This window comes from Pipistrellus kuhlii, unplaced genomic scaffold (genome assembly GCF_014108245.1).
Source record: "Pipistrellus kuhlii isolate mPipKuh1 unplaced genomic scaffold, mPipKuh1.p scaffold_m20_p_12, whole genome shotgun sequence".
Lineage (NCBI taxonomy): Eukaryota > Metazoa > Chordata > Mammalia > Chiroptera > Vespertilionidae > Pipistrellus > Pipistrellus kuhlii.
In genome coordinates this window covers 43,283,749-43,306,932 of record NW_023425427.1, presented here as the reverse complement: position 1 = coordinate 43,306,932, position 23,184 = coordinate 43,283,749, and the positions used below count along the sequence as shown (strand labels likewise).

The 23,184-nt window shown below is 34.8% G+C and overlaps 2 protein-coding genes and 1 pseudogene across 11 annotated transcripts in view; 2 read left to right on the top strand and 1 right to left on the bottom strand.

Annotated features, from left to right (window-relative positions):
- PSIP1 (PC4 and SFRS1 interacting protein 1) overlaps positions 1 to 12,089 on the top strand; it is a 40,980-nt gene extending 28,891 nt beyond the window's left edge. For 2 of the 9 annotated variants that reach the window (XM_045580253.1, XM_045580254.1), the window contains 7 exons: positions 500 to 618; positions 3,190 to 3,245; positions 3,828 to 3,898; positions 4,106 to 4,207; positions 4,321 to 4,534; positions 5,796 to 5,901; positions 8,267 to 8,680. In XM_045580253.1, the coding sequence (XP_045436209.1) occupies positions 500 to 618; positions 3,190 to 3,245; positions 3,828 to 3,898; positions 4,106 to 4,207; positions 4,321 to 4,534; positions 5,796 to 5,901; positions 8,267 to 8,528 (930 nt within the window). In that variant the 3' untranslated portion in view covers positions 8,529 to 8,680. Of the gene's footprint in view, positions 1 to 499; positions 619 to 1,753; positions 2,445 to 3,189; positions 3,246 to 3,827; positions 3,899 to 4,105; positions 4,208 to 4,320; positions 4,535 to 5,795; positions 5,902 to 6,608; positions 8,681 to 11,415 lie in introns of those variants that run through there. The other 7 variants (XM_036434103.2, XM_036434101.2, XM_036434104.2 and 4 more) reach the window with 7 other exon arrangements.
- Positions 8,340 to 23,184, bottom strand: part of SNAPC3 (small nuclear RNA activating complex polypeptide 3) — a 28,758-nt gene continuing 13,913 nt past the window's right edge. The window contains exons 6-12 of one of the 2 annotated variants that reach the window (XM_036434109.2): positions 19,438 to 19,520; positions 17,410 to 17,574; positions 14,488 to 14,595; positions 11,435 to 11,994; positions 10,464 to 10,506; positions 8,666 to 8,999; positions 8,340 to 8,507 (exon numbers count right to left, since the gene is read on the bottom strand). In XM_036434109.2, the coding sequence (XP_036290002.1) occupies positions 11,847 to 11,994; positions 14,488 to 14,595; positions 17,410 to 17,574; positions 19,438 to 19,520 (504 nt within the window). In that variant the 3' untranslated portion in view covers positions 8,340 to 8,507; positions 8,666 to 8,999; positions 10,464 to 10,506; positions 11,435 to 11,846. Of the gene's footprint in view, positions 8,508 to 8,665; positions 9,000 to 10,463; positions 10,507 to 11,434; positions 11,995 to 14,487; positions 14,596 to 17,409; positions 17,575 to 19,437; positions 19,521 to 23,184 lie in introns of those variants that run through there. The other variant, XM_036434110.2, reaches the window with a different exon arrangement.
- On the top strand, positions 20,059 to 20,720 carry LOC118716592 (annotated as a pseudogene).

Genomic DNA, 23,184 nt, shown 5'->3' with positions numbered 1-23,184 from the left:
ATTCTAAATTTATCTTGGCTCTTCAAAATTATATGATACTAAGTGTTATAAAAGTGTTAAAAATTAAATTTAGGGGATGACATTGTTTAACAGGATCATAGATTTTACTGAAATTCTTACTACTCTTTAGGCATACGCTCTACATTTTATCAGTGTTACTTTATTTGGTTACCAAGTTGCATAGGAATTTTGTTTAAGCTATTCGTCTTTTTCTTTGTATAGCCTTGGAGATATGTAGACCCAGGTTATATAGATCTTTTATTTTTATATGATTACTTGACACTTTAGAAGCCAAAAATTTCAAATTGGATAGATTGAGCAGTGTAGTTGTCACTAAACCAGTAAGATACTGACATACTTCATTTTAAGCTAAGGTCATCAATCCTATAGCAGTGCAGAAAATAGATTTTAGTTCCCAGAATCATAAAAGAAGAGTTAAAGTTAGTAAAAACATGTATAATTCTGAGATGAGCTAAATCCACCCTAATTCTCAAAACAGAAGAGAAAAGGTGGAAGGAACTTTCAGACTGCTCATAGGAGGAATATGCTGAAAGGCCAACATGAGAAAGAAGCAGCAGATAGAAAACGCAAGCAAGAGGAACAAATGGAAACTGAGCAGTAAGTATTTTCTTGTTCTAAATTTTGACTTCTTTCTAAAGCTAGCATGACATTTTTAAACAATGACATCTTTTTCCAGACCTTAAGAAGCCTTTTAAAGTGATTTTTTTTTCCTATTACATAGTCCTAATATTAGTAATAATTCTGTTTTAGGATCCCTTCTTTTCTAAGAGGGTGAAATTTATTGAGGGTAATCACCCTTTGTATTTTTAATCTAAACTCAAAGTGCAGATAAGATTTTACTGTTAGTGGCTCTGTAGAAAGTGTCTACATCCTCTACTATTTATTTGTATAATGTTAAATACAGAAAGAATGGAATGAAATATCCTTATTGTCATACCACCAGCAGGCCCCCCTCAAAAGACCAGCAAGAATAACAAAAGCACAGCTGGAAACCTAAAAGCCAGTAAATCTAAAGGCATCAGGGTTTGCATTAGATGTGTATAATATAAATCTAGTTCAAACCTGATTTCTCTTAAAGTTCCCATACTTGAAGATACTATTATATATACTTAACATAGGGAATTTTCCCCTTTAATTTTATTCTACAAAATAATTTGATTGGAAGGAAAATGGCAATGATAATTAGGCTTCATGTGTTACATTTGTTTTCCTAATTACCTTTAGACTGTCACTTCTGAGTTCTTTCTCTGAAAAAAATATTTTGCTGGCATTATTCTGACTAAACTTTTTTTAGTGAAGTGATTTTAAAAACATGCTCCAGGTCACTAAGAGACTTAATGATAAGCATTAATTCTTTAGAGTACCCTTAAACTTGTGCTTTTTCTTCATATATTTGTAAGCCAAAAGCCTTTCTTTACAAGTGTAACATTTGACCATCTGCTTTCTTAGTTTGGAAGATATATAAGTGGTTTCAGCTGCTTGAGGGAGTAATAAAAACTGATCTAAAGCTCAGAAATGGTACTCCCTTTTATCTGTTAGACTAGACTTTTACCATTTCTGTGATTAGTAGTTATTTTTTCTTCCTGTCCTTTTCAATCCTTTCACTGAAAAGTTGTTGCATTGTTTGTTTTAACTTTATTGTGCTCTCCATATTAAGATATAAAATTAGCCATTGGTTAGTAAAAAATCTAGCCCAATCCTTCCTTAATAATACGTTACCTTTGTGTTTCAGTTTCTTTTTTAATGTCCTCCGAATGTAACTTTCTTAAATTCTAATATTTGTGTTTTCTTTCCTTCTCCTGTTATTACAAAACTTTGTACTTGGACAGTTTTGCTCTGTAAAGCATTTCAGATGCAGCTTGTGTGAAATGCATTATGCAAAATAAAGTTTATTGTATTGTATTCCCAGCCAAACAACATGTAATCTACAGTAATAAAACATATATCTCATTTTGGGCTCAAAGCATTAATCCAGTTACTGAAAAGAAAATACAAGTGGAGCAAACAGATGAAGATCTTGAGACAGACTCATTGGACTGAATTTCCCCTTCCCCCCCTTTGATGGAAGAATGTTCCAGATACTAAATTGAGGACTTCATTAATGGCATTAATACTGTGTTATGATTGTTAAATTTTCTGTAAGGTACACACTACATAATAAGGTTGGGAAAAAGTTTTTTCCAAGCTTAAAATGAAGCTTTGTGTGTGAAAATTAGAATAAGCTGGAAACATGGTGGTTGTACATTATTTCATTTAGAAAATATAAACTTTAATTTTGTTTCGAAGTTAGGTGTTAAACTGGAATAGTTATCATACCCCAGACATTGGGGCAGTTGTGCCCTTCCCTTGACATTCCTTTGTTGTTTAATTCTTTAGAATCTTAATTGTTTTTTTAATCGAGAGATTAAACATAGCCTTGTTAAGAACAAAAATGAAACTGTAACCAAAATTTTAAAATAAAGTTTTTTTTAAAAAACACCCTGATTTTTAGATATTTTTTGTTCTTGTCTATTCGAATGTTTATAAGGCTCAAACTCCAAGCCAAGGTACTAGAAATTAATAATTCATTTTAAATGGTTATTTATAATAGCATATTACCTTTTCATTTGTGAAATGGTATGTAAATGTTAGTGAATATCATCTAAGCTTGACATTGGCAAAAACATTTTTATAAAACAGTATTATCTTTTAAACAGCCTTTTTAATGTGGAAACGAGCTTCAAACTCTTGAAATTAACCTTCGGGGATATGGGAACAATTAAACCAGTCTTTTATAATACGTTACTTTTTAAAGTAAGTGTGATGTAGAATTTATGAAACAATTATAAGCATTCTCACTGTCAGTTGGCCCTGATACTGGTCTTGCAACGATACACAATTTACTGTTGAGAAAAAAATTCACCATGGCGACTATTGAAACTTTATTTGCGATGCCAATAAAACATTAGATCGTTAGATTATTTACAGCATTTTTTTTTTTACAAGTTCTGCTTATATTTATAGCAATTAATGCTATGGCATTGCAGAGTTCTAAAAATTAGTTACTTATGATCTAGGCTATTGACTTACTATTTTAAAGAAAAAGATTTTAACTTTACATAAGGGATTGTGAACATTTGATAGTCACAAAGTTCCAATGTTTCAAATATTTGTGTTAACATTTGATAGGCAGAATAAAGATGAAGGAAAGAAGCCAGAAGTTAAGAAAGTGGAGAAGAAGCGAGGTTAGTTATTTCACTTTCTAAGATGATTTAAATTATACATAGAAAGGAAATCAAAACTTTCTTATGTGTAGGTTTTAAAATATGTCATTTCATGTTCTTAAATCATACAAATAAATTTTAAGTTCCTAATGAATTCTATATAGATTGCCTGTATTATAAGTATGTAATCAAGTGAACTTGCTAATGAGTCATTTGTTTTCATGCTCATATGATTAAGTCAAATTTTTGCAACATTGCCAAAAGCTAGATATTTCCCCACTTTTTTTTGACAAATCTGGTTTCAGATAGAAATTGTTTTTCCTTAAACGTGTAAGGTGAAGCAGATGTTTAAAAATTAAGAGTCTATTGGGTACAGACTGCTTATTTTACAAATATGAAACTACGTAGATGGTGAGTTTTCCCTTATATAATGAATGTTGCTTTCCTAAACCAAATACTAAGAACGGCAGATAACTTCTTAGTGATGCAGGAAGGTTTAAAAAAATTTAAAAAATTCACCAAATCTTTCCATTATACTTTGCTTGTTATACAGAAATACTGGTTTTGGAAAAACTGTTTACTGTTTCACATTTTAATTTATAGAAACATCAATGGATTCTCGACTTCAAAGGATACATGCTGAAATAAAAAATTCACTCAAAATTGATAATCTTGTAAGTGTTTACCTCATTTAAAAATACAGTACTGCTTTTATAGCTTCATATTTTCTTAGTTTTATAAATATGGATAAATTTAAAGTAAAAGGGACTATCACTGGTTACTTTATACTGCCTTGTTATTTGAAAATTTAAAAGTAATATTTAAAAGTAGATCATAAAGGTTGTGGTAATTAACAGTTATAAAATTGCTATTTTATAAAGGATGTGGACAGATGTATTGAGGCCTTGGATGAACTAGCTTCACTTCAGGTCACAATGCAACAAGCTCAGAAACACACAGAGATGATTACAACACTGAAAAAAGTAAGTGATCTTAAGTCATGCCGATTTTTAAATTTCCTCAAAACCACTGCACTAAAAAGTAGCATTTAAAAATCAATTGGGAAAATAATTATGAATGTACTTTGTTTTCTTAGATACGACGATTCAAAGTGAGTCAGATTATCATGGAAAAATCTACCATGTTGTATAACAAGTTTAAGAACATGTTTTTGGTTGGTGAAGGAGATTCAGTGATCACACAGGTGCTGAATAAATCTCTTGCCGAACAAAGACAGCATGAGGAAGCTAATAAAACCAAAGATCAAGGAAAGAAAGGGCCAAACAAAAAGCTAGAAAAGGAACAAACAGGTATGTTTGTGGTAAATTCTTTGTTGGGACTGCTTTTAAGAAAATGAGTTTGATATATGTCATTAATACCTTATCTACATTAAATTACAAAAAGGTCTCTTCTGTATATAGCAGAATTTAGTAATATACTTAACCTTAGCTTCTGTTTTTTCTTTTTCAAGGTTAAATTAATAGTAAATAATGGTGTTTACTATTAGAGTTGACTCTTGGACAATGTGGGCGTGAGGGGTGCCAACTCCTTTGCAGTAAAAAATCCATAGAACTTTTGGCTCTCCCCAAAACTTAACTACTAATAGCCTACTGCTGACTGGAAGCCTCAATGGTAACAGTCAACTAATACATAATTTGTATATGTATTATAGACTATATTCTTAAAGTAAGCTTGAGAAAAGAAATTGTTATGAAAAACAGAGAGAAAATATATTTACAGTATTCGATGAAATACTACAGTTCAAACCCATATTGTTCAAAGATCAACACTATTAGTAGTAGTTATTCTCTTAATTGAAATTAGGAAAAATTTCTTACCTACACAAAAGTAAAGAGAAATTAACTTTCTTTATTCCTCTATCACCAACTTGAGCACCTAATACAACAATAAGTGATCGTTCTATCGTATAGTCCCATCAAGTTTTTCTGTGACATCCCTGAAGATTATTTCAAAGCAAATTCTGGATAATGTCATTTGAACCATAAATATTTTAGGATGTTATCTGGGATAGACTCTTAAAGAATAATCAGTACCTGAAATTCCATGTTATCGAAAGTCATAGCAGCAGCCGCTTAATGTAGAAACAACGTTCAGAAGTTGGATTTTTGTGCTCATTTATTAGGGAATCTATACAGGTTAAGTTTACATGGAAGCCTTACTGTTTACTTAGTAATAAGGCATAAAATCATGTTAGGAAGTAATATTTTTGACATTTTTTTGTTCTAAAATATCATTAATTTATGAGATTTTGTGTTTTTTTCTCTCTGAAAATATAATGAATCATAATGCTCCAAAGAGCTGCACTACCCTCTTGCTGATAACAGTGACAAATGGGATAATCAAACTAATGACAATACCTCCTGTTCCTGTGACTATGTGCAGCAGCCCTGCTTCTTACTGTGTGCCTCAGGTCTACCTAAGGATTACAAATAAAACATGTTAAGTGTAAGAAGTTTCAGGGCCATGTTTTATTTTTGACTTTGATCTTTAGAGGATATCGAAAGTACTAGATGCTCTAACAGTTTTTTTTCCGTTGGACTCCTCCTAAAGGTTCAAAGACTCTAAATGGAGGATCTGATGCTCAAGACAGTAATCAACCACAACACAATGGCGATAGCAATGAAGAAAGCAAAGATGAGACCAGCAGTAAGAAAAAGTGAGGACATGTTTTAATGGGTTGTAATGTGTTTGCTTTTTATATCACATCATTGTTCCAAAGTTGTTTATAGAAGGGATTATATTTTGGTCAGTTCCTGTATTCAGTAAACAAGATACAAAAAAGGCAAAAATCATAAAAAATCTTTATTTCCCACTAATTTGCCACTGTATTCAAAGGAATAGCTAGGCAGGAATCCAGATTTTAAAAAATAACTATTCTTTCTTGGACTAAGTTAACTAAATACACCTTTAATAATTGACTTAGGTTCATACTTTCTTGAATTGTGACCGGAGAAAAAAAATAGATCTAGAATCTCAGGATATTTTGTATTATGATACCCACTCTAGATATGGAGACATAATTACCATGTTCATGGTTTGTTCCACTGTATATTAAGACAAGGAATCAAGCATCCCTTCTAATTCTGAAATTCAGGGAAATCCTGTGTAACATCACATCTTTTCAATAAAGATGGTATCACAGGCATATAGCATTTTCACGTTCTCTAAAGAAAACCATTTTAAAATAGGAAATGATGGAAAGGGCCTGATGCTTCCCTGAAATACAGTGCTTGATCTGCATATTATTGGGAAGATAGAACATGGTAAAAGTTTCAACCAAAAATAGTAACTCTAAATCTTTGGTGATTTAAAAAAAATCCCCTAATCCCAGTTGTCACACCTTTTTCCCCCACTTTTCTTTAGGCCATCCAGTGAAGAGAGAGAGACTGAAATATCTCTGAAGGATTCTGCGCTAGATAACTAGGTTGACATACCTGGAATATAAAGAACATTTGAGAAGTTTGTAATGGTTTTCATTAGAAGTATTTAGACTGTTGAAAGTTTTACATTTTTATAAACATAGGTTTTGATGTTTAAAACTTGTTTTAGGGAAGAAATTCATTAATCTTTGTTTAAAAGTAATTAAACATTGCTTAATTGTACTTGTGCAGTATTAACAGCTCCATTATACAGTAAATGTGAGGGAAAAGTCATTTAGGAAATTTTGAGCTGCTTTTTAAGACATTGGTTGTAGCATATTTTCAATTAGTGTATGTATGTTAATGTGTAATTGATAGTGGAAAAAAATTACATTTTTAAAACTTCTTGTATAAAACTTCCTCTTTTCCCCAATACTGTGGGTTTTGTGCATAGTTTTTACAAACTTGGATTTACCAGACTGTCTTTTAACTGTTTGTGGTTTTTGTAGGTTACACATTTTTATGGTAGATAAAATGTTAGTTCTATATAATTACTCCCTGCCAACTAAAATTAATCTCAGTCTACATTGTGCTATATTATCTGCTGCTTTGTAACAATGTGTCATCTGTATGCCTTTTTGTAAGAAAACTACATTATCAACTGACATTGAACTAACAATTCCACAAGGTACAAAACTCATGTTAACTTTATAAAGTAATTTAATATTGTGGCTGGCAATTTTGCAGTCCCATGACTTTCCTGACAAAGCAGAATGGCTGTATATAGGAATGAATCTGCCTCTAGGGTTCAGCCATCTAATAAGATCCTTTACATGAACTGTATAGCTGAAACTGAAAACTAAATAAGTTTATTTTTGAAACATTTCTGAAATTTTTTTTAAAAGTCACCCATTAAAGTCACTGAGTATTTTTTTAATTGGAAAACAATCCATGATGCTTATACAGTAAATGATATATAAGGAAACTAACCTATTTGAAAATGGCCATATCAAAAAGAATTTTATTTCTAGATCATACATGTGACAGGATTGCAAAAATTGGAAATATTCATTGCTTTGAGGCAGCAGACAAAGGAGTGGTGTTAGGCTTTTATTATAGTCTGAACATTCACTTATATGGAATAAATCAGGGTGAACCAAGTAACCCAAAAGACTTAAGGCTAACTTTTAACAGATAGTATTTCTAAGATCATTTGATGAGGTCAGTTGGTTTTTAGTAGTTAAAACACTTGTTTTGAAACTATGAATATGGAGAAAAGGCTTTTAATGCTTAAGTGTTTGCATGTGGCATACATTGTATGTTTTGACTGCTCAGATAATTTTGTTTTCATCAATTGATGAAAAGTTTAATTATTTCAGTAGTTGGAATTTTAATTTTGAGAGGTCTTAAAATGGAAGCAAGGATTCGGTGTGTTTTGAGGGAATTTTTGCTATTACGTATATTTGTTTGATCCTTAGCACTATTAAGATTTGGACAGATTATTCTAGTAAAGCCATAAGTGTTAACATGTAAACTTCTTTTGATTAAAGAATTTTTTTTTTTTAACAAACTGTACTAGTAAGTTACTTCTGTGCTATGTATAAAAATGTGTTGGAATTCTGGATTTGCTTCCAAGGGAGTAATTTCTTTGTGTCATCACAGATATCGTGTTGTTTGGAGAAACAGGGAAACTAATAAGCTCAAAATGTCAAAAATAAAGGTAATGTTATTTTTGGTTCACCCTCCCTTTTTATTCTGTGACCCAGCAGGTCTTCATAGCTTACCAAGAGTACGTTCTTACAACAGTCTAACCAGTCTTAATCCTCATTTAAAGAAATTTCTGTCAACGATTCACAAAATCTCAGAACTCTTAAGAAAAAGCCATATAAGTAATTACCAAGAACTTTCAGGAGCATTTGCTTAATTTAAATTTGCTTAATTTAATTTGATCAAAATTCCACAACTGGATAAGTCACTTAAAAGATCATTTAAATGAGAGCTAGGACCGCTCCCTTAACCCCCACCCCATATTTTTGGTATGTTTTTATAATGCATTTTCACAAGAGTAAATTAGGCTTGCCTCAGCAGAATCAATTGTTGATTTTCTCACATGATTTTGAAAACTTTCAGAAGTACCATCTGAATCAGAGAACCTGAATCGGACTTTATCTGTGTCAATAACTTGACTGGAATACTTTCAGCCTTATAAATGCTGTTATGTCATGTGGTTTCAAGGAGCAGGGTAATAAAATGGACCATAGTGTACTCACACACTTACCTGGTTGAAGATGCCAGGTCAAGATGAGGTGGCTTGTAGACAAGCAAAAGCTTCTACAGGGCTCTGAAGGCTTCAGTAACAACTTTGTCCCACTGGACTGGCCAGAGAAAGGGCGATCTATTGGAAATAGCAAATCCATAATTACACCTTAAGAAAAGAACCTACAAGTATAGGCAGAAATGTGTTCAGATTTGTGCTGTGTATTAACTTGAGAGGATAAGACATTGTGATGTGATTGGAATAAATGTCAAAGTATCCTTCAAGGGTGCTGAAGCCTGAAAGAGATGTTTAAGGAAACAGGCACTGCTTTTACGGACAGTGATTCTGTGATGACTATGTCCATTATTACATCAAATCTAATGCATTTCTAAATACCGAGGATGTTCACTCAAGTTCACAGCATTTTCACATTTGTTTTCTTCATTAGATAAAATAAGTAACTTTAGTCATGTTGTATTTAACACTGAAATTTGCAGCTATAAAATCTCTGACAGAAAGTATGTTTTATGCCAGTGTGAAAGTTGGGAGATCTGTTTAACTGATATATAATACATTGATAAATTCTGGGAGTAACCTCGTTGGATTAGCCATTTAGATTTTACCAGGAAATGAAAGCAGATATATAAGCCTTTGTAACATTGGTGAAAAAATTAACCTTAAGAAGCAGGATAATATTCTTAGTGATAAAACAAGAATTTCAGTAATAGTATTATTTTAACTACCATATTTTTCGGACCATAAGACGCACTGGACCATAAGACGCACCAGTTTTTAGAGAAGGGAAATGAAGAAAAAGAGATTCTGAAACAAATAGTGTCCTAAAATATTTTATGTGCATTAAAACCCAACATCACAGTCATAAATACATGTAATCAACCCTGTAAACAGCAGCATTTAGAACTATTTTAGAGCCGGGCAAGCACACAGAGACCACACAGAGCCGGGCAAGTAAAAAAACTTTTTTTTTAAAGTATATGTGTAGGCTATATTTGGACCATAAGACGCAGGGACTTTTCCCCCCACTTCTGGGGGGAAAAAGTGCGTCTTATGGTCCGAAAAATACGGTAATAGTCTTCTTTATCTACTAAAATAAACTGGCACCAGAAATTATCAATGCTTCTGATAATTTCTGGAATTCTGGTTTTGAGAATATGAAGTGGTGAAAATGAGTTTAAAAAAATACATACTATTGTAAAACCTATAAGGAATGAAGTTTAACAATAAATTCATTTTTACCTGTGGAACTTTGAGGAATTGGTTAAATCTGGTTTTCCAGCAGAATTTTAAATTAGTACAATTTACCATTGTTGGAAACAGGAAAAGTAAAAATTTAGGTAATAGCTTATTTGGACCAACTGCTCACTTATTTATATTGATTCTATGGTGTACTGACTGAAATCAGTGAGTAAGAATACCGCTAGACATACTAGAAACAGGTGCTGTCTGTGGTCTTGACACCAATAGACTTAACTGGATATGTTGCATTTAAGTCCATAAAACATTTTACTGCCAACCTTTAAAACACATAGGCTTAGAGGCTTCAATCAGTATTTTATTTCTATGGTTAATGTCTGTTCTTACCCATCCAGGGAGTGTGGAATTTAGTTGAATTTATAAATATAACCTAGAAGGAAAGTGAAGTTTTAAACAACATTTTAATTTCCTACCAAAAAACAACACAGGTTTCCAGAAAAATTTCAAAATAGGAGTTACAATTTTTCCTGATGATCTAAACCAGTGTTTCCCAAAGTATGGTACGCGTACTCCCAGGTTTGGTGGGGATATGCACTGCTCCGTGCTTAGCTGCGCCTAATTCTACGTTCTCATGAGTACGAGGGGTACTCAGTGTTAGGAAAATTATAGAAGGGGTACACATATGTCAAAAGTTTGGGAAACACTGCTCTAAACCTTGGAATTTTCATAGTTGCTCTTTGGCCCAGAATGAGAGAAGAAAATAAATAGAATTATAGGGAGCCAAAAGAATGAAGAGCTGAGCAGAAAAAAAATGCTGGTGTTTTTATATACAGGATACTGAGTGTTATTGCCCAAGAATAAGTGAGCCAGAGCTAGCAATTCATAGGATCTTGATTTTCCATGTCCCACTAGTCATAGTACATGAAATCTTTGAATCATAAAAATATTAAATCAACACTTTAAACTCATACCATGTGATTCACAAAGTCAAGAAATGAAGCTTCAATTTAAATGGTACTTATGTAAAGCTATGAGCATATATATTCAAGATCTTATGTTCATTATTCATGTAATGAGTCTACTATTAAAGTTTTTACTGTATTGCATAGCAAGCATGGCTCAGTGGGTTGAGTGTCGATCTACGAACCAGAAGGTCATGGTTGGATTCTTGGTCAGGGCATATGCCAGGGTTGCAATGTGAGGTGTGTAGAAGGCAGCTGCTCAATGATTCTCATCATTGGTGTTTCTATCTCCTCACCGAAATCAATAAATATACTTTAAAGTAAAATGTTTATTGTCCATAGTTCCTACCAAAATAAGAGCCATCTGAGATTATTAGATATTTGAAAAATCTTTACCTTGGAAGCCTCATGATATATGGTGTTCACATTCTTCAAATAATTTTCAAAGTACTTCCAACACTTGATGTAACACTAATTGAATTTTGCTAATGATTAGCAGAAAAGTAGTTAGGATACAATGAATAGGCAAGCCATAGACTGGGAGAAAATCAGAATACATATACATGGCAAAGGATTTATATTTAATATATAAAGCACTCCTGTAAGATAAATACACTTAAGATGGGCAAAATGCACTGAACTAAATATGAACTATATTGTGTAATAGTAAAATATATTTTTAATCATTTAAATCAAATTACTTTATAAGAAAATCTGTAATTTCAAATTTTGGGGGTGGAGTGAAGTTAACTTTAGCTGATTATTTCAGGTTGGTCATACTCTTACAGTGTACACTTTTTATTGGTTATTAATTAAACGTTCCAGGATCAACATAAGGATAAGCGAGGAATTCTCCCAGTTTGTTGCCTTCTGAGTCATAGTGAAGCATTCGGAAGCAAGCATCACAAAAGAAACATGGATCATCTGGTGCAAAACTGTCATTGTTGGTCACCCATCTGTAGTTTAAAAAAAAAAAAGATAATCAACTTTCTCTTGCTGTGAATTATGACTTGTAATATATGTAAATATAACATTCCCACGATTAACTCCTCATCCTGTATTATTCATAATTATAATACTTTATAATATATACTCGTATTTTCCGGCGTATAAGACAACTTTTAAAACGAAAAATAGTCAACCGAAAATTGGGGGCAAAAGATCAAAATTGCACAAAAATTACCTGCAGATCTTGACGGCAAAGTAAGTCTTGTCTTTGAAGTGGGGGGTAGTCTTATACAGCGAATATAGGCCTAAACCTATGTTTTAACTGTAAAAATTAGGGGGTCGTCTTATACGCCAGGAAATACAGTATATACAGATATTTCATTAGCAATACTCTACAAGGCAAAAGGGCAACTAACAGAGAAACTGCAGGTTTCTCTGAAAGGACTACTTGAAGGTAAGTAGAGAAGAGTACAAATCCATAACTGAAAGCATCATACACTTAATTATGGCATGCCCATCCAGTAAACTGTCAACATGAACATAATCCTTTCCTTCTAATAGGCCATCTTGAAAAGCAAGTTAGATGCTATAGATCTGGTAAACTTTTGCTTAATTTATCTAACTAGTAAATTAATACTGGTTAATTTAAAAACTTCAGCTGTTTCAGAATTCAGGATAAAACACATATATGTATGAGATATGTGCACCTTTATTCAACTGAAATGTCTTGACTGAGATGTTACTAGTCACAAGAAAATGCTTTTTCAATTTATCTGAATTCTGTTCTCTCATGGAATGTTTTAACATCCCTGGATTCCCATTTTGATCTAATAACTGATTGATGCTTTCCTATTTATCACTTGGAAAAGCATGTTGTGGTGAGGAACCCAAAACAAAGATTAAATGTTGCTCAGCAAACAATTTCCAATCGTTTACAAGCAATGGGAAAGATTTTAAAGGAAGGAAAATGGGTGCCACATCAACTGAACAAAAGACAAATGGGAAACCAAAAAGTCAGTAAAATATTGCTTCAACAGCACAAGAGAGTCTTTTTTTTGCATTGAATTGTGACTGGTGATGAAAAGGGTTTATTTTGAGAATCCCAAAAGCACAAAATCATGGGTTGATCCAGGTCAACCATCAACATGGACTGCAAGGCCAAACTGCTTCAGAAAAAAGGCAATGCTCTGTGTGTGGTGGGATCAGGAAGGTGTGTTATATGATGAGCTTCTGAAACCAGGTGAAACCGATAATACTGATGGCTACCTGACAATCTATTTGAACCATGCTTTGATTGTGAAACCACCAGAATGTGCCAGAAAACACGGCAAAGTAATTTTGCTTCATGGTAACGGCACCATCACACACTTCAAAACAAGCTAAAGACACGTTAAAAGATCTTGCCTGGGAAGTATTAACCCACCCGCCATATTCACCAGACCTTGCTCCTTCAGATTACCACTTGTTTTGATCGATGGCACATGAACTTTCTGAGCAGCATTTCAAAACATAGGAAGAAGTAGAAAATTGGGTCTCTGAATGGTCTGCCTCAAAACAAGAAAATTGGGACGGTACGCACAAATTACTTGAAAGATGGGGAAATGTGTAGCTAGCGATGGTGGGCATTACTTTGAATAAAGCACTTTTGATGTTTTTCTTGAAATTGTTTTCTTTGATTACAAAATCTGCCATTATTAACCGGTACACCTAGAATATATATTTTAAATATATTTTTAATTGATTTTGAAAAGGAAAGGAGAGGGGAAGAAACATCAATGATGAGAGAGAATCATTGATCGGCTACATCCTGTATGCTCCCTACTGGGGATTGAACTGGCAACCTGGGCATTTGCCCTTGATCAGAATCAAACCCAGGACCCTTTAGTCTGCAGGCTGACGCTGTATCCACTGAGCAAACAAGCTAGGGCTATAAAACCATATTTTGACCTCATATGTGAGATGCTGTGTTAGTTTCTTTTTCTAAAAAAAATAAAATAACGTTTTTATTAATTTTTTTCTTTTTAAAGAGAGGAAAGGAGAGGGGGAAATATCAATTGGCTACTTCCTGCATGCCCCTTACTGGGAATCGAGCCCACAACCCGGCTTGTGCCCTGACCGGGAATCAAACCAGTGACCTCTTGGTACATGGGTAGATGCTCAACCACTGAGCCATACCTACTGGGCTGTGCTATCTTTTCATTGTGGAGAAACGACAGATGAGGCTGATTTTGTAAACTGCAGGGGAAAGGAACATGGTTCCCTGATGACACTGACCACTGTCAACTAAACTTTTGACCTACCCCTGGACTAATGCTGTAGATGTTTTAAAATGCAGTTGTAATCTAATCTGTTCTGCAGCACTTCCCTACTAAATAGGAAAACCCTTTATATTATTACACTCCAAAGTATAAGCCCTCAGATTCAACTCAGAAAAAAATTGAAATACCAAAGTAAAAAAATACTTAAATACTGCTGAAAAAGAAAAAAAGATAACCACTTACCTGGCTGTGTACATTTTACAAACAAAACATTTTCTGGTCCATAGCCAATGCTTCTTGATAAGAAGGGGATAAAGTGTCCTATCCAAGCAGTCATCCCGATGCACAAGCCTTTTGTAAATGAGAAAAATAAATGAAGCTATTAAATTATACAAATTTCTGTGATTTGTAAAGAATCAAACATATAACATAGTAGGTTTTTTTTTCTTTTTCAAATTTTGCTCATAAAAGTTTTTAATATACGTTGACCTGCACACCAGGTTTGACCAAATTGTGTTCCATGAAACACTTTCTCCAAAAGAGCATTTTGGATCAAACAATGCTTTCTATGGAACTTTCCAAATCCCTTCATTGTAACATGCACAGTGACTTTCTGAGATGATATATGCAGCATTTCTTGCATGTATTCCATCACAGAATCCTTGCTTTACTTAGAACTTAGTACCTTTTTATGAAACACTAGAGGCCAGGTGCATGAAATTTGTGCACAGGTAGGGTCCCTAGGCCTGGCCAGCGATCAGGGCCCATCTGGGGCAATTGGGGGTTGCAGCCAATAGCCTCCCTCTGGGGGCAGCTCCTGTGTTGAGCATCTGCCCCCTGGTGGTCAGTGTGCATCACAATGACCGGTCCTCCCACTGTGTGGTTGATTTGCACAGTAGGCTTTTATTATATATGATAGTTTGAGCAACTAATTTATCTAAGTATTTTATCTAGCTATTTACCTAGATTAACTGGTTATGTGTCACAACAGGGCTCTTGATTACTAAAGCCTCTATTAAAATCTAAATCTGATTCCTGGTGTAATATGAAGTGGCAGGGCTTTAAGATATTGTGAGTGAAAATTAATCTTTATGCTACTCATCAACTGAGTGGGTTTGGGTAAGTCCCTTAACCATGCTGGACCTGATTCTTCATCTGGAAAAAGAAGGGCTGCTCAAGAAGTATTCTAATGGTTCCTAGTCTGACATTCTAAAATTTTGTTATTACTACTTTTTCTAATTTTATTGATTTTTTACAGAGAGGAAGGGAGAAGGATAGAGTTAGAAACATCAGTGAGAGAAATATTGATCAGCTGCCTCCTGCACACCCCCCACTGGGGATGTGCTCGCAACCAAGGTACATGCCCTTGACTGGAATCGAACCTAGGACCCTTCAGTCCACAGGCTGATGCTCTATCCACTGAGCCAAACCGGTTAGGGCTATTTTTTAAGTAGGAAATTAGCAATATATCAACTTCACCATCAGAAGTTTGACTAATAAACTTTTTTGAAACAATGTACTAATAAACTATGGAATGGCATATGATTAAATCCACCTGTAAGATGAAAATGACAGTCTAAATCACGCTCCAAATTGCCCTTAATTTAAGGAATAACACTGTGCAGCAATATGCCTACACAATAAGAAATGTAAGAGCAGCCAGAACAAAATTTAAAGAACACGTTATTCAAGAAATAAGTGTATATAACTTTGAAATTCATACAAATCTATGGTTTATGCGCTCTCCTGGCTCTTCAAAAGTTCTACCCAAGGGACAATTGTTTCTCTTTAATTTAGTCCCTTAAAATGTCTCTACAGAACTACTCTAATTTGGGTTAAATAAATGCTTAATGTTTAAATTATGATGCATTAATACTACCATCTGAACTATTGGGATACATAACAGACTATAGGTTCCTTTTACTGTGTAACACTTTGTTTTGTAGGTACTAATTCTCTCATGTTTGCATGTGCTGAGCTTTCACTGTTCTGTCACTAATCCAGTTCCCTACTTTCTGACAGAGCAGTAAACATCTTCTCCATATGGTACACACCAACTGGAGGTCTAGCAGCTCTGGACACACTTTCCAAGCCCTCCATCCTGCTCCAGTCTCTGAAGGGAGCTGTTCTCCCGCTCTGCCAGCCAGCTATCATTCTGGGGTTTCCTTTCCCATCATTTCAAGAGTTCCTTTTATGTCTTATCTATTCTATTTTGCATCCCATGCTTTTCTTTTCCAAGTCTGAAGTTTTTGTGTAAAGAGTGAAGGTTGAGGTTTGGAGCCTGTTAACGAAGATCCCAAAGAAAAGCTAGGACTTTTCTGATGCATCGTTCCTATTACTGGTATAATAGAAACATGGGTACATCATTGCTCCTCATGGAATCTTAAAATGGCCTCACAGAAGGAATCCCACTGGGGATAGAGCAGAACTTCTTCATATATATTGTTCTCATAAATTGAGATGTCCTAAATAAATAAAAGCCGCCAGCTATATATAAAATTTATAACTAATCTTAAAACTATTTTAGTTCTTCCCACTTAAAATCTTTATGAAAGCATTGAGACTTCATATTGGTCAAATATTAGAATTATTCTTCCCTTTCTCCAGTTCCCCTTTAACTCCTACAAATTTTGGCAAAAAGATAAGAAACCGAGAAATATGGCTGCAAATTTGCAAAGGGCCTGTATGCTATGCAATTTGGATGATTACTACCTGAGTAACAGCTGTCTAGTACACAAATGGAGACACTTTAAAAAGTACTCACAAAAATTTAACCCTCTACTTGGTTGCGCGCACATCCCCAGTAGGGGGTGTGCAAGAGGCAGCTGATCGATGATTCTCTCTCATCGATGTTTCTAACTCTCTATCCCTCTCTCTTCCTCTCTGTGAAAAATCAATAAAATATATTAAAATAAATAAAAATAAAAAAATTTAACCCTCTAATAAACAGTAAAGCATTTCTCATTATATATATTTCCCCCAAAATGAACAATAGAGGATGCAAAATTAGTCACTGAATGGAAAGCACTTATTTTTGCTGTTGCCAAGCTAAGCTGGACCGATAATTACTTTTATTCCTCTTATTAAAAATACAACCGTGCTTTTACACTGCAAAACACAGAAAAGGAAAACAAGAAATAAAATGTTCTGAGTCATGCCACTTACCTTATGTCAGTAATGACAACTACATGTTCACAGTCTCCCTGGTGGCAGTATAAATAGGGAAAACCCATTTTAATCTTTAAGTCATTGAAGGTGAAGTCTTCCATTTTAGCAGTCTGAAACTTTCCATAGCCTCTGTCGTGGGACTCTGACCACTCAATGATAGTTCTGAGATGGGGGAAAGGCAAGATATGTATCATTGCTCCACAAAAAAACTAGAAATGACTGACTACAGTTTGTGACTGCAGTACTTCACAAAACCTGGCTCTCCATTAACTGGACAGTTACCATCTTTAAATGAAAACCAGTGTTGGTGTATGCTGGAGTAGGAATTCTGAATTTTTCTTCATCTGTTAGAGCATCAGTTCTCAAAGTGTGATTCCTGAGACCCCATAGGGGTTCATGAGGTCAAAATTATCTTTACAATAAGCCTAAAATGTTATTTGCTGCCCTTTCAACTCTTATTCTCTCATGAACAAACATTTTTCTGGAGGCTACATGACGTGGTTTAACTTCAGACTTAATGAAAAATATGTAACAGTGTCATTCTTCTCACCATTTTATTTTGTTCTGGAAAAGTTCTCTATCCCTCTCCCTTCCTCTCTGTGGAAAGTCAGTAAAATATATTTTAACAAAATAATAAAAAGAAGAAGTGCTAAGGCCAACGAGATTGAGAAATGCTACATTAGAATATAAATACAAATGGCTATAATAAAGGAGAATTTATTAACATTCAGAAAAATATATTCATTTCCCAGGACACTAATAATAATAAAACTGTAGTCTACCCAGCCAGTGTGGCTCAATGGTTGAGTGTTGACCTATGAATAAAGAGGTCACAGTTCAATTCCCGGTCAGAGCACATGCCCAGGTTGTAGACTCGATTCCAATGTGAGCCATGCAGGAGGCAGCTGATCAGTGATTCTTATCATTGATGCTTCTCTCTCTCTCTCTTCCTCTCCCTTCCACTCTGAAATCAATATATATATATATATATTTTAAATTAGTATTATTTTGTAAGAGTTGACATTTTAAAAAATATATATTTTATTGATTTTTTACAGAGAGGAGGAGAGCGCGATAGAGAGCTAGAAACGTCGATGAGAGAAATACATCGACCAGCTGCCTCTTGTACAGCCCCTACCGGGGATGTGCCCACAACCAATGTACAATCCCTTGACCAGAATCGAACCTGGGACTTTTCAGTCGGCAGACCAACGTTCTACCACTGAGCCAAACCGGTTTCGGCAGAAATATATTTTTTAAAGTGTGATTTAATTCACATGATCATTAGATGCAAATTTTTCATGTTTTGTATTTAAGCAACTATATATATCACATAGATCCAACAACTGTGCACACTGAACAAGCAGAAAAACAGAGATTTACTGCTATCATCTAATATGAAGAACAGACAATAAATTGTTTAAGGGAATTTAGTTTGTTTCTTTTAAAACATGTATTTTATTGATTTTTTACAGAGAGGAAGGGAGAGAGAGAGAGTTAGAAATATCGATGAGAGAGAAACAGTGATCAGCTGTCTCCTGCACACCTGCTACTGGGGATGTGCTCGTAACCAAGGTACGAATCAAACTTCGGACTGGAATCAAACTTCGGACCCTTCAGTCCGCAGGCCAATGCTTTACCCACTGAGCCAAACCAGATAGGGTGGAATTTAGTTTCTTTTTTAGATATATCTAAGGCTCAATTGAGTTAGTGTAATTTCTAAAATAGCAGATAATACATTTAAAAAACAATTCTGTAGAGCCAGCAAGATCCTGAAATGGATATGTGTGCTTTTGTAGGAAATGTTCTTCCTGGAATAAAAATGTTGATTAATTAGTACCTAAACCAACCTTTTTCACATATTTTAAAAATGGAAAGAGAATTTCTTGTCTCAAATCAACAAAAACTAATAAAATAATGCCTTGGCAAATATCCTTAACAGACCAGTTAAAGGATTTGTGGAGACAATACCATTTTGAGAACTAAAACCTGGCAAGACTTTGTGAAGAATTTCGCAAATTGTACCTGCTCAGATCTCTGCATTCAGGGTATCTTCTATCGTTATAAAACGTTCCTTCAAAATAAAAGAAGGCTGATTTGTATAAGTCCTATAAGAAAACACATGGTATTGAGAAAAAGGAATTAGAAAATTGCTCTAAGTATTAAATAAAAATTTGTATGACATAAAATTACACTAATATATTTAACAATAACTATGCAACTTCAGAGAATAGGCTCAGCTCATTAATTAACTTGTGTAATATTTAATGGAAACCTCTTATGTAACCTATGTAAATATTATATTAGTTACCACGCATAAAGGTATAAAATTTTATTGCTATTTTAATTAGTAGGTTTGATTTAAATTTGTATATTCTGAGATTCATGAAAGAAATCTAAATAGAAATGAATTAACTTTAATATTATTTTAATATATGCATACAGCAATGACAGTTATTTTAGATATTAGAACTAATGACTCAACAGCCATATATTTGGTGTTTCCCAGTAACAATAATAACCATAGTTATGTTGACCTGCCATTTAAAAATTTTTTCAATATGCTTTTATAAAAATTCCCTCATTATATGTTCCATAACTCTTAGGCAGGTAGAATGTGAATTTCTATTCCTACTTAAACAATCTTGCCCAAAGTACTATAGTAGTTGCACAACTGGTCTGAACCTTTACATTTTTTTTTTTTTAATATATATTTTATTGGCTGGCTGATGCTGCAGGGCTTGGGAAGTTGTTTGCACAGTGAGCTAAAGATGAATATCAGAGGACTTGGATCACAGCTAAAGGACACCAAATGGGCCTTTGGAAAGTCATGATCTTCTTCAAAAGGTTTTTCTTGTATGAAAAATGAACTTTTGCCCAGTCATCCTCTTGAATTATTAGAAAATTTCCAGCTCAACAAAGATAAAATGAATTTTCCACACTGAAAAACATCCTGGGTCTATTTGATCCACTAACATTGCAAATGGAATTCAAGGCAGTGCAACAGGTTCAGTGTCTTCCATTTCTTCTCATCTTAAACCTTTTACTGGATAGTTTGAGGGATAATGACAAGACTATTGGATTTGAAGATATTATTAATGACCCATCACAAGGTGAACTAATGGGAGAACCACACTTGATGGTGGAATATAAACTTGGTATACTGTAATGTATGAGCTGACTATGGAAATGAAGGGGCTACATCTTGTTTATAGTTATCTTTTTACTATAATTTTATGTACACATTAAAAGTACTGACACATGTAAAAAAAAAAAAAAGTTTTATTGATTTGAGAGGAAGGGAGAGAGAGAGAGAGACATGGATCACCTGCCTCCTGCATGCACCCTTCTGGGGATTGAAACTGCAACCCAGGCATGTACCCTATCCTGGAACTGAACCGGCAACCTCTTGGTGTACGAGACGACATTCAACCAACTGAGCCACACCAGCAAGGGCTGAACTCTTAGGTTGCTTAACTTTCAGCCTATCAGACTTTCTATCACAGGGGTGTCTCTTAATCCTGACTACATAACAGAATCACAAAACCAACAAAGACTAAGTCTCATCTCAGATCCATTAAATGACCCTGAGGATGTATCTCAGACACCAGTGTTTTCCCAAGCTCCCCCAGTGATTAAATGTGCAGCCTGTGCTGAGAACCACTCGTTAGACTTGTGTTTCATCAGATGCTTGGAATTAGGTCCCTGGGAGAGGGTAAAAAGACCTATGTTCTCTTCTTTAACCTACACTTCCCTGTGGGACCTGTAAAATCAAAATACCTGGCATGCTATTTTACAGGATTGTGATGAGAATCAAAAGCAGTGTATGAAGTACAAAGACATATAAGCTTCAGGTATTAAAATAATTTTACCTAATTAATTAGGTAACATAACTTCTTGCTACTACTTTAAAGTTTTTATTTTTCTTCAATGTCCCATTCACCGGTCTGGCTTTAGTATCAGACAACCAGACACCCTTACAAGACTTGCTTTGCTGTGTCCCCTTGACAGCTCACTAAATCTTTCTGACCCTCTTTTTCTTTGTGAAAATATGAGTAAAACCATTACCTTCCTCCCAGATGATTGCAGAGATAAAAGGATATGATATACTATAATGCCATGTCCGGCTGCTGTTATCATAAAATCTGCCACTTAATGTACTTCTAGACTCTCAAAGAGATCAGCCAGGGTCCAAAATAAAGGTTCTGAAAGAATAAATACTGCCTTACTGAGGAGACAAAAAGTTAAGTGTATATAAAATTTTGTTCATTACAAAATGACTTAGTTCTTTGGCATTACTACCCTGTTTCCCCGAAAATAAGACAGTGTCTTATATTAATTTTTGCTCCCAAAGATGCGCTAGGTCTTATTTTCAGGGGATGTCTTATTTTTCCATGAAGAAGAATACGGTACACATTTATTGTTAAAGGAAATTTATTACCTGTATATGGTACGGTAGTATGGTAGTTGTCAACACAAACCAGACAAACTGAATCCTATAGTATCAAGAATTTACTCATTTATTCAATGACAATCATGTCATCATCTTCTGGAACTTCATCATAACAATCCAATTCCTGAATTTCCTGGTGAATTTCTTGTGACTCCATTTCTTCCAGAATCAGTGGACCAAATCTCTCATGTTTAGCCTAGAAGGGGCCTTATTTTCGGGGGATGCCTTATATTTCACTCAGAAGGAAACCTGTAAGTATGTCTTATTTTCGGAGGATGTCTTATTTTTGGGGAAACACGGTATTAACTAGAGGCTCAGTGCATGAATTCATGCACTGGTGGAGACCTTCGGCATAGCCTGCAGGGATAGGGCCAAAACCGGCAGTCCGACACCACCTGCTGCTGCTCCTCATTCTAGCCCTGTTGCGCCTGTTGCCACTGCCACTCAGTAGGCTCACTGACACTGCTGAGGTCTCCAGGCTGCTGCCATCCCTGGGCTGTGGCGGCCAGCCGTAAGCCCTGCGTCTGGCACCCCTTGGTCAGCAGAGCAGCGCTCCTGCTGTGGGAGCGTACTGACCACCAGGGGGCAGCTCCTGTGTTGAGTGTCTTCCCCCTAATGGTCAGTGTGCACCACAGTGACAGGTTGTCCGGTTGTCCCGTCACTTAGGCTTTTTTATATATAGATAAATTGGAAGGGAACTCTAAAAGAACAAAAAATGTTTTTCATCTAAATCCTAATTCATCCACACACTGGCCAGGTAGGTCAGTTGATTGGACTGTCATCCCAACCCAACAGGGTTGTGGATTTAATCCCTGGTCAGGGCACATAGAGTAATCAACCAGTGAATGCATACGTAAATGAAACAACAAACGATGGTTCTCTCTCTTCCTCTCTTATCAAATCAATCAATCAATCAATCAATCAATCAATAAAATTAAAAAACGATACAAAACAAAAAATAAATTGTAAGTCATCCATTAAACATTGAGCTTGAGCCCTAGCAAGTTTGGCTCAGCGGATAGAGGGTCAGCCTCTGCGGACTGAAGGGTCCCAGGTTGGATTCCGGTTAAGGGCATGTACCTTGGTTGCGGGCACGTACCTTGGTTGCGGGCATATCCCAATTGGGGGTATGCAGGAGGCAGCTGACTGAAGTTTCTAACTCTCTCTCTCTCTCTCTCCCCCTTCCTCTCTGTAAAAAATCAATATATATTTTTTAAATTGAGCTTGAGCTTTCTGTGGTTTATTTATTTATTTAACAACTATTTGGCTCTTCCTCTGTGCCATACACCATCAAAAGAATAAAGACATAAACATCACTG